Raw genomic sequence first — 11,666 nt, 5'->3', positions numbered from 1 at the left:
GCAGATATATAAATATCTGGCCACTGTCCTGGATGACAAGCTGACATTTGATGCGAACACTGATGGTAGATGTAAAAATGTGAACCAGAGTCTGTTCTTTTTAAGAAAGCTGCAGAGTTTTAATGTAATGTTTAATGTTTACCTCTCAAAGACGGAGCTCCTCGTCATCCCAGCCTGTCCCACCTGATCACCTATCAATCTTCAGCTTGGATCCATGCAACTTGAGCCCACAAGCTCTGCACGAAACTTGGGTGTCATGATTGATGACCAACTGACCTTCGAGGTTCATGTGTCCTCAATTGCCTCAATTGTCTTGTCAATTCGCCCTGTACAACATCAGGAAAGTCACACCCGGAGTGTTTTCCAGGACATTTTCAGCCGCTACAGAGACAACTTATCATGTCATACACTAATACATTCCTCTGATCTTCTCATTCTTTGGAAGTGTTCTTTTGTACAGTTGTAACTTGCATTGTTTTTAGTCTGTCTTCGTGACAGTGTCACTCACTCCTGTAATAAGAGGACAACACAAACATTTGGAACTGTCTATTACTGCCCATTTTTGTTGTTCAACCAACCTGTCAAGCCCTTTAAATTGCATTTGATTGGTTTAAAAGTTACACAATCACACACACACACATCTATATCCATACCTGTGTAAATAATTCTGTCCTATTTTTATTTTTATCTAATGTGTGCCTTAATATGCGTGTATATTTTGTTATCCAGCATAATGACAATAAAGACTCTCTTGACTCTTGAATAAAGTCAAATTGACTAATAGCTGTAATGTTAAATCACATTCATTTATGCTAACAGTGGAAATAAAAAATGCTCACAAGGCAGGGGGAGGATACATCATTTCCAGGATAACTTAAAAATTTCCAGGACATTTGGCCTTTTTTCTCATTTTCCATATGTTTTCCAGGTTTCCTAGGACACGTGGGAACCCTGATTGTGTACAATCAATTCAACTAATATTTTGACATTATATCTGCAGAAAAGTGAATTAACACCACAGGACCATAGATGAATGACCATACCATTACTTTTATTGTAGATATACTGGGCTACAATTATAAAAAGAAAAAAAAATCCAAACAATCAAAATTAAAGGTATTTATGATCCATAAGGTGCAGACCGCAAACCACTGCAGCACGGTATACAGTATGAGTGAGGAGTTCAATTTTTATTCCAATGTCCCTTAAACATTTGCTGCAGGTTGTGATGGCCCATCATTTCCCATACTGAGCAGTTCATCACTCCATCCGTTTAGCTCCACTCTGCTGGTGTTCTGCTGCTTGGTGACCATGCCCCGCCCCCAAAAACACAACCCAACCCCCAAACAGTCCCTGTTGGCGCTCTACGCTGGCTTTATGAGACTAAGATCCTCCCTCCCCACCCCACTGACAGTTTATCAAAGACATTTCAGCTCTGTTAACATTTATCACACTTGACCATTCAGCTTAAAGAAAAAATCCACCCTGAAACAACAATACAGTTGGGAACTTTAACCTGAAGTTTCACAGGTGCAACCCGCTGTTAGAAGTTGTTAGCCCTGACCTGGGACAGTCTTATGCATCACTGTCTCCCAGGACTCAAGACATTACAGTCCCTGATCAGCTCTTGAATAATTTAAAAAAAGAAAAAAAGATGTGTCATGACTGTGTATGAACAGGAAAAGTCTCTTATAAGTCTGGCTTGCCTTTAGGAATTAACCCTTTGATGCACAACTTGGGTCTAAAGTGACCCGACAGTTTTTATATTCTATATTTTTGCAATAAATAATTTTCATCATTCAGTATTCCAGGTTTTCCTCAATTAGTTTGTTTTTGATCTTCATACATCCTTATTTTATGTTTTCCTAATTCATTTTTTAATAAAATCCCTTTTTGTGTCACTAAGTAGCTTGCTAAGCTAACGACTTAGCTAACTTCTTGGCTAAGTAGCTTGCTAAGCTAACGACTTAGCTAACTTCTTGGCTAAGTATCTTGCTAAGCTAACTACTTAGTTAACTTCTTGGCTAAGTAGCTTGCTAAGCTAAGTACATAGCTGACTTCTTGGCTAAGTATTTAGCTAAGCTAACTACATAGCTAACTTCTTGGCTAAGTATTTAGCTAAGCTAACTACATAGCTAACTTCTTGGCTAAGTAGTTAGCATAGTAATCTACTTAGCCAAGGATTTAGCTATGTAATAATACAAAAACTTTTTTTCTTCATAAAATATGAGAGGCAAAATTGAAATAACGATCTGTTGTTATCAAAAACAAGATATTTAAAGAATACTTGGAATATTCAATCATAATATAAACAGAAACACACAGCAGCATTAAATAACATGGGAAATGACCCATGTTGAGTGCTAGAAGGGGTGTCAATATGTTGTGCATTAAAGGGTTAAAAGTGCGATATAAATAATAAAATAAATTGGCCTTGCCTTTTATAGTCGATGTGAAATTGAAAATAGAAAAAAACATTGAATTAGCACATAAAGCAGTGACTTGTTTCTCTAACCTCTGAGGGAAACAGTGTGCCTCTCACTGCACTACCTTTATCTGACAGCTGGAGCTTCTTTCAGACTAAGAGTTTACAGTAAAACATTCAAACTTCATAAAACACAAGATATTATTAAAGGTTTACAAAAACATTTTGTTTTGAACATTGACTTAACAACTGATTTCATAATTTGGGGTTAACATAAGTACAGTATTTCAATTTTTCTTTAGTGACAGCCCTAGTTCCCAGGAATCAATAACTGGTGTGTGTATATATGTATATATATATATATGTATATATATATATTGACGAGGCATGTCAAAGACCAGTGTGAACATTGCTACAACAAATGATCACATTCTGACATTTGATTTATCCAAAAGTACAGAAGCAACACTGAGTGGATTTTTCCTTTAAGTAGTAGATAAAGGGCTGGGGGAGGTTTGTCTTTACCCCAAACTAACACACCACAGGAGTAGAAAAGAGGCTTGGATGACATATGTCCATATGAAGTAGTCAGGAGAGAATTAAGAAGAATTAACAATAGTGTCAGATCATCATTCAAGTCATGATTGGACGTGCTAGTTTGACTTACAATTCATTCCCAAACAGTTCATTAAGGCAGGACATCAGCATACATGACATCCAGACATTTTAGCCCCAAATGAAATTCTTTACAGTGTTTTTGTCGGATGATAACCTGCAGGCACATTTAGTCTCCCCTCCCATAGCCCCTTATTCTCTCTTTAAATAGGCTTGTGTAACACCAGCAATTGAAACAGCAGCAAAGCCTGAACCACAAGTTACTCCTCTTAACATTACGGCATCATATATACACTTCTTTTTCCCCTCCATCTTACTCTCCCTTTCACACTCTGACATGAGGTAAAGTATGGCGCCCAAGTGCAATGCTCAATTGTGCTACATGTATAAAAAGAAAATTTTTTAAAATTGCCAGTACGAGAAAACGTAGTCCGCTATGAATAACGCAGGACTACCTCAACTTCAGCACTCCCACACACACCTCCATCCTCAAAAAAAAAAGAAAGAAAACAAAACAAACATGTTGGATATTGATGCCACTGGTGGCTGAAAAGATTGTGATCCTTATTTTCATCAGTCACAGACAAAAAATAAAGTGGGTGTGGCACCGTATGAGTGATTTCACATTCTTTTTTAGTAACCCCGCCCCCTTCACCTGTCCCTCCGCCAATTTACAGATAATTAGTGTTGAACCGGTGGAAAGTCTAAATGGCTGTGTGTGTGTGTGTGTGTGTGTGTGTGTGTGTGGAGGACCAGATACACTTCAGATCTATAAGAAAATAGAATGCATTTATGGATTTACTCTACAAAGGTAGACTTGAGAAATAATGACAGATTGCACTCTTTTTAACTGATTGCAGAAAGATGTAATAAGGTCACATTGAATTTAAACATGAGAACTGAATGATTTTACAAATTCAGTTTTCTGTCCGACACCCAGTGAGATGTGATGATCAGTCCCACACTGCAAAAAAGGCGTCTAAAACAGGATAAAAACACTAAATCTGAGGGAAATGATCTTGCTGCATGGACAGATAATTTCACTTGACAAGATTTCTTAAATTAAGATTGTTAAATCTAGAAATAAGCATGTTGAACGCTTAAAATAAGAAATGAATTATCTAACACTTCTAAATCTAAAGTTCATTGCTGCTTGCAGCTTAAATTTTATTTCTTTTGTACATTTTTTGTCTTTTTTGGTCATTTTGTGACCAAAAGAAGGTGTAAAAAGACACAAAATGACCAAAAAAAGACAAACAAAGACACAAAAAAGACAAAAAGAAGACAAAAAAGAAATTAAAAAAAGACCAAAAAAAGAAACAAAAGACAAAAAATTACCAAAAAAGACATAAAAACACACAAGCCAGCTTATCAAGTGGCCCGAGCAGATTGCACTGCAAATTGTTTCTTACCAAAAAAATAAACAAATTTAGATTTAGAAGTGTTAGAAGAGTTATTTTCTCATTTTAAGTGTTCAACATGCTTATGTATAGATTTAATAATCTTAATTCAAGAAATCTTGTCAAGTGAAATTATCTGTCCATGCAACAAGATAATTTCCCTCAGATTTACTGTTTTTAGACACCTTTTTTGCAGTGTGCATTTCATGACCATATCAACAGTTAACCCTGTTAGCAGTAATGCTGAAGCCACGTGGCAGAGAAAACCTTTTAAAGGAGCAGAAAGCTGTTAGTGAAACCTGCACAATAGAATCAGAAATGTTTGAGACCTTAAAACGTAGATTTCATTCAGGTCACCTGTATCACACAGGGCCCTGAGGAGAAGGCAGGTGTCCCCTCAAGGCCCCTCTTCAGGTTATGTTATGCTCTGTAGGTACCTGCTGGACTCCCAGAGTTTATGTTCACTTAAATAAACGGTTTCAATAAAACTACTTGTATCACTATGACTGAACATTTGCTCTCACTTTGCGATAAAAATATCGGGATATATATCGTATATTGATATTTAGCCTAAATATATCGGGATATGTCTTTTGGTCCATATCGCCCAGCCCTATTTCAATCTACAACTCAAATTTGGATTTTTTAAATTTAAATCTAGTCTATGCTGACACTGATCCCCCACAGAGAAGGAGTATTTGTTCTATTCCACACAAATGACTGTGAAGGAATGTCCACTCAGTAAAACAGATGTGTTGTAACTGTATATGAGACATAGATGAAGATGTTGTCACGGTAACAGACACTGAACTGAATTGCAGTCTTGTCCTGAAATGAAGACTGAAGAGTGTCTTTTGAGGTAGAAGCACCTGTGGGCGGGATTATAGATTTTTAGATAGTAATATTAACAGTTCAGAAACCACACAGGTGCATGTCTTCCAACCCTTATTTATGAAGACAGCTTTGAAGAAATAAGTCAAGTATTTTCCAAAGTTTAAGAGTGCAATCTGATTACTTCTGCAACCATTCACCCATCTGAACAACCAATTCTCCGTTTGTCTTTACCCAGAATTAAAAAAAAAAACTGATTTTCAACCGATGAAATTAATAGCTAGTGAATGAGGGATAAAGGTGAGGCTTATGTGCGGAGAATACATTTTCTTCCCCCCAGTGTCAACCTCGGGTATGAGACGCAGCTCTCCTCTGCAGCTTGACGGCTGACGAACGGGACAAGCAAATCAAACAGATTTCCAAAATTAAAAAAAAAAAAAGGTCAAATAAAGAGGTATTATAGTTACAGTGCAAAAAGATGAGAAGTTCAAGCTTAATACAAAACATAGCACCAAACAAAAAAAAAAGAAAAAATATATAAAGACAAGAAAATGCATGCAATTAACTGAGGTATTCAAGTGAAAAAAAGGGCTTATTGATGAGAAAAAAAAAGGACATTTAGCGAAAAAGCAAAATTTGTCTGAACAGAAGCCACAAAAACAAAACAAAACAAAAAGGCTGGTATCCTTATTCATAGGAATTGACTTCAACCTCATAGTGTCACATCTGTTATAGCTTTGGTAGGTACGGGATGTGAGGAACACTAGTGTGTTGAAATGAATTGGCCTTTTTCACAAAGACTGTATTTGAAAAGATTCTGAGCCTTACACGAGTATCCAATGTAAAAAAGTCTGCAGCATATTGAACGTGTGATATGTCTTTCTCTTCTTATATCAAAACTGGATGATTCGATCTGTGGAAAGACATTTAGTGCGCAAAAATGACTAATTCAATTTCCATCCATTCTTGGTATCAAAACATGTTAAACCAAATCATCAAGATAATGCCGTTAACATCTAATCTCGCTCTCACACATTCTTGATATATCCATAGATTTAGAACATTTATAGAAGCAATCCAGTTGTCATGGTTTTTATACATAAACTACAAGAACATGCAACCTCAAGTGCGGTTAAAAACTAGTTTAAATTACAGTAACTGGGAATGTTGAAATTCCTATCCGTTTTGCAGGATATGAGGGTGAGCCTTAGCATCTAAGGCCAAGAATATCATTCATGTCTCTTATTATTTTTATATATATTTATATACTTTGCTACGTTTATGATTTTGGTGTCGATGTGAACACACAATTCTCAAAGTAACAGACCCTAATGGAATAAGTGCAAAAATGATTTAAGAATACCATTTCAAGACAGATTTCAGACAGAAGTGCCACCAGGTTGGGCTCCAGTGGTTCTGTTAGCCACGTCTGCCGTTAGCGTTTTAAAAACCGCTTTAAAACTGACTGGCACTAGTGCACAGGCTGAGGAGTTTAGCGTTTGTTTTTTTTCTTCCTACATACTTTGATTTACACCTTTGATTGAACTATGTACACTCTAATACTACACAATAAGCAAAGCCTCATCTCATTGACATAGCGATTAACGAAAAAACAAACGGTGAGGAATAGACATTGCGACCTGACCTTTTTTTAAACACTTTGCTAAACGTTAATAAAGCACTCATGTGATTACACAAAGCAGAGAGGGAAAGCAAAGATTGTGTTTGCGCAAAGGAAAAAAAAAAACAAAAAAAAAGGGAAAAAGATCTGATGTGAAATCTGTTGTGAGATCAGTCTGCTTCTTTTGTTGCGTCTCCACACAGTGTTCCCTGGCTGCCCTGGTTGTGAAGAGGCAGGGCGAGCGTCGCGCTGTGTCGGGAAGCTGATGTTGCTTTCTCTGTTAGCGTCAGTAGCTTAGGTGCTAATGCTGAGAGCTCAGAGGAGGAGCTCAGTTGTTTTGGACCTGAGGTTGATTGGCTTTGAGGCTGCGCAGAGCTCTTCGTGCTGCCGCTGACTTAGCGATCCGGTAGCTGCGGCCCACTCCTTTAAACTTGCCCTTACCGACCACCTCCACCGTCACCCGCACCTTCCCGTCGTACGTCCTCTCTGCAGGGCTGGACGTGAAGAAAAGTAACAAGAGATGACATTTTTACATTACATTACATGTCATTTAGCTGACGCTTTTGTCCAAAGCGACTTACAATAAGTGAATTCGACCAGAGGGTACTAGTCTAGACGGAATTGTCCAAAAAGTGAAAGTGAGGAGCATTTATGGGTACAAGTCAGGAACTGGCCTACTTTACTTATTTCAAGGGTGCTGAATCCAAAAAAAATGGTTCCCAAGCGAAATTTTTAGTTTTTGACTCTCATTTGCATATCAAATGGCCACCAAATTGCCCATCTGGTCATTGGACCATTTTCCCCAAGTTTTTTGTAAGTAGGCAATCAAAGATGAGGAAATTAAGTTTCTGGATCTATAGTCTAGGGTCAGAGCAAGGATATAGTGGAGGCTCAGTGCCTTTTTTATGTATATTTATATATATGCAAAATACCAACTTTTAAGGTGAAATTAAGCATTATTTGTGTGGTTTTTTCAAGGCCGACATAAATATTCAATCAATATCACTTTTAAATGTTCCAGTTGGTATTTTGCATATATATATATATATATATATATATATATATATATATATACATAATAAAGACACTGAGCCTCCACTTTATTCTTGCTCTGACCCTAGACTATAGATCCAGAAACTTTATTTCCTCATCTTTGATTGTCTACTTACAAAAAACTAAGGGGAAATGGTCCAATGACTGTGCAAGATGGGCAATTTGGTGGCCATTTGATATACAAATTAGAAGGTCAAAAACTCAAAATTTCGCTTGGGAACCATTTTTTTTGGACTCAGCACCCTTGAGATATGTAAGGTAGGCCGGTTCCTGACTCGTACCCATATATGCTCCTCACTTCTTATAGGAGGCCTTTATTCTGAAATCCGTCTAGACTATACTAGATATAGACCACAGGAATCAAGTAAGTACAGAACTTTAAGACCTAACTGTCATCGCTACAGGATTGCTATATGTTAAAGAAGAAAAGAAGAGAAGAAGAGAAAAGAAGAAGAGCATATAAAAAAAAATAAAAAATAAAAAATATGTATATATATATATATATATATATATATTTTTTTTTTTTTTTAATATATATATGTTAGGTGACCATGACTTAACCGAGGTATTGTTGGAAGAAGTAGGTCTTCAATTCTCTCATGGTGAGACAAACCTTTATCCCTCTTGTCCTGTTCCCCATAATGCTAACTCATCACTTCCTCCATATATTAAAAAAAAAAAAGGTTGCAATTGTTTCCAGTTACTTTCATTTTGCTGTCGAATTGCTGTAAAGTCAATGTAAATAATTTAACACTTATTAACCAAGGTTATAATAGTTTTGGATTTTTCAGTAGATTTAGTTTTAATTTAGTTGTGATTTTTTTTTTCAAATCCAGTTAGTTTTAATGAGTTTCTAGAGTGAGTTTGCTCATTTTAATTATTTTTTGGAAAATGCTTAAATTTATTTTATTTTTTTCAAAATATTTTTATTGAAAAATACAATAAGAAATTTCCAATAACAGGAATACAATTATCCTTTTCTTATTTGTTTATACATATATGTACATGTAAACAGTCACATTTACACATACCAAAACGAAAATGAACAAAAACACTGATAAAATTGTAGAGGAAAGTTTAGTTTTTAATAGTTTGTTTTTTTGTAATGGGGTATTTGTTGGGTGCAAGATTCAATTAGGTCACAACAAATGTTTCCTTTGTCTGATCCATCTCAGCCCCAATATAGATGAAATAGATTTCATATCAACCAAAAAGGTTTATATATGAAAAAAGTTCACAAAGACGAAAACAAAGGACATTTTCACTATAATTTTAGTTAGTTTTAGTTACTTTTGTAACCACAAAATACTCAGTTATTGGTTTTTAAAAAACGTTTATTTTTATTTCAGTTAACGAAAAGGTTTTTTCAATTCTGTTTTTTGTTATTTTGTTAGTTTTGGTTAACTATAATAACCTTGATATTAACTGACTGTGTGAATGCAGGAAAACCACACTGCTATATGAGGGATAACTGTGGGATGCACTTTGTATCTGTGAACACTAGGTGGCAGTAGAGTGCTTGGATGCTGCTGACAGAATTTTAGGAGAATACAATACACACCACTATGTATTATACCAACTGACCACAATGTGGGTTGCAATGATAAAGTGGTGCCGTTTGTGTTTTCTGCTTGTTGACGCCACGGAAATCAATCAACTGCAGAAGCAACGTTTCAAAGTTTGACTTTGACTAATAACTTTGCTAAAACTTTGCAGCTCTTGTTATGTTTGTAGTAAATGAAACTAGCAAGACATTTGTTTGTTCGAGCTGATATTTATCTGTTGGCCTTCAGTTGTTTTTTCTTGAATTTTATTGAGCTGTTTCTCTGTCTCTCTAAGGAGAGACAATGTGCATTAAAAAAAAAAAAAAAATGTTTATCTATGTGCACCTGTGTATATGTGGACCAAGGTTATTAGATAACATCTATATCTATATATAGATAACGAAAACTAACAAAATAACGAAACTATTTTGTGGTTACAAAACGAACTAAAACGAACTAAAATTATAGTGCAAATGTCCTTCGTTTTCGTCTTTGTCAACTTTTTTCATACATAAACCTTTTTGGTTGATATGAAATCTATTTCATCTATCTGGTTTTATGACTTAATAAACTGAAATGGATCAGACAAAGGAAAGGAAATAAAGGAAACGTTTATTGTGACTTTTTTGATATCTCGACCCATCAAGTACCCCATTACAAAAAAATTAAAACTAATAAAAACTAAACTAAAACTAAGCATTTTCCAAAAAATAAAAACTAATTAAAACTAACTGAATTTGAAAACAAAAAATCACAACGAAATTAAAACTAAAACTAGTGAAAAATCCAAAACTATTATGTGAACTGCCCAATTTATCTACTTTTTTTAAGCCTTAACTTGTTGAACCACAGTAAAAATCTTGTCTCTAAAGTTTGAGTGCAGCATTTAAACTGTTAACCACCCGATGTGAATTTTATATTTTTATATCTATAACTATTAATGACTGAATCTTACAGTAATGTGATTGAGGTGTCACTGAACAGCCGATTTCTGGGACTAATGTCCTGCAGATCGTTCACAGTCTTTCCTTTGTGTTTATTAAATACCTGCAGCATTACACAGGAGCTGAAACAATAAGTGCTTCTATGGTAAATTGAGAGCGATATGGCATTAACACAGCACACAGCTGGGTTTTTATTATCATAGCATTGAAAATATAATAATGAGCATCAGCATCTACCTGGGCCATATGGTGACTGAAATGGCAGAAGCCTCTAGGGCTGGGCGATATATCGGTATAAAAGACATATGGATATATTTTTAAATGTGATATGGAATTAGACAATATCGCATATATTGATATAGTTCAAATTTGCACTGTGATCCTTGCTGCAGGCAAGCTGCGGCTTTTATTTAAGATATTTTTTTTTATTTAAATGTGCACTTTATGGAGCTTTGATTATAAAAAAAGGTCCTCCTGTTGTTATACAGTATTTATGTTCACTTAAATAAACGTTTTAAATAAAACTACTTGTGACATGTCATATTTGGCTTTGACTGAACATTTGCTCTCACTTTGCGACAAAAATATCGGAATATATATCCTATAGCGATATTCAGCCTGAATATATCGGGATATGACTTTTGGTCCATATCGCCCAGCCCTATTTCAATCTACAACTCAAATTTGGATTTTTTAAATTTAAATCTAGTCTATGCTGACACTGATCCCCCACAGAGAAGGAGTATTTGTTCTATTCCACACAAATGACTGTGAAGGAATGTTCACTCAGTAAAACAGATGTGTTGTAACTGTATATGAGACAAAGATGAAGATGTTGTCACAGTAACAGACACTGAACTGAACTGCAGTCTTGTCCTGAAATGAAGCGATATTCAGCCTAAATATATCGGGATATGACTTTTGGTTCATGTCGCCCAGCCCTAGAAGCCACCATTGAATAAAAATTTGTTTAAGTGCAGATCTCTTACCTGAACTTGGCAGTTTCTGGTTCCATCTCCAGCAGCTCCCTCACAGGAGAGCGTGGCACATTGGCAGAGAATTTCTCTGGAAGTTGTGAGAGGATGGAGGGTGAGATAAAAAAGTGGCCTCACATACAACCTAGACTGAAATCCTGAATGTTTTCAATCACCCAAGTTCCCTGCATCAACTGCTCAACAATCACAAAGGAAAAATGGAACAATATATCGAGAAATAACTATGTTTTCACTCGTC

General features: G+C 35.7%; 1 protein-coding gene across 1 annotated transcript in view; it reads right to left on the bottom strand.

The window, feature by feature from the left end:
* Nucleotides 1-1,030: 1,030 nt before the first annotated feature.
* Nucleotides 1,031-11,666, bottom strand: part of dicer1 (dicer 1, ribonuclease type III) — a 67,018-nt gene continuing 56,382 nt past the window's right edge. The window contains exons 29-30 of the mRNA XM_059352742.1: nucleotides 11,423-11,498; nucleotides 1,031-7,386 (exon numbers count right to left, since the gene is read on the bottom strand). Coding sequence (XP_059208725.1) covers nucleotides 7,221-7,386; nucleotides 11,423-11,498 — 242 coding nt within the window. The 3' untranslated portion in view covers nucleotides 1,031-7,220. The remainder of the gene's footprint in view (nucleotides 7,387-11,422; nucleotides 11,499-11,666) is intronic.

The sequence above is a fragment of the Centropristis striata genome, chromosome 16 (genome assembly GCF_030273125.1).
Source record: "Centropristis striata isolate RG_2023a ecotype Rhode Island chromosome 16, C.striata_1.0, whole genome shotgun sequence".
Classification (NCBI taxonomy): Eukaryota; Metazoa; Chordata; class Actinopteri; order Perciformes; family Serranidae; genus Centropristis; species Centropristis striata.
The sequence above is the reverse complement of the archived record's forward strand: the minus strand, read 5'-3'. Positions and strand labels throughout refer to the sequence as shown.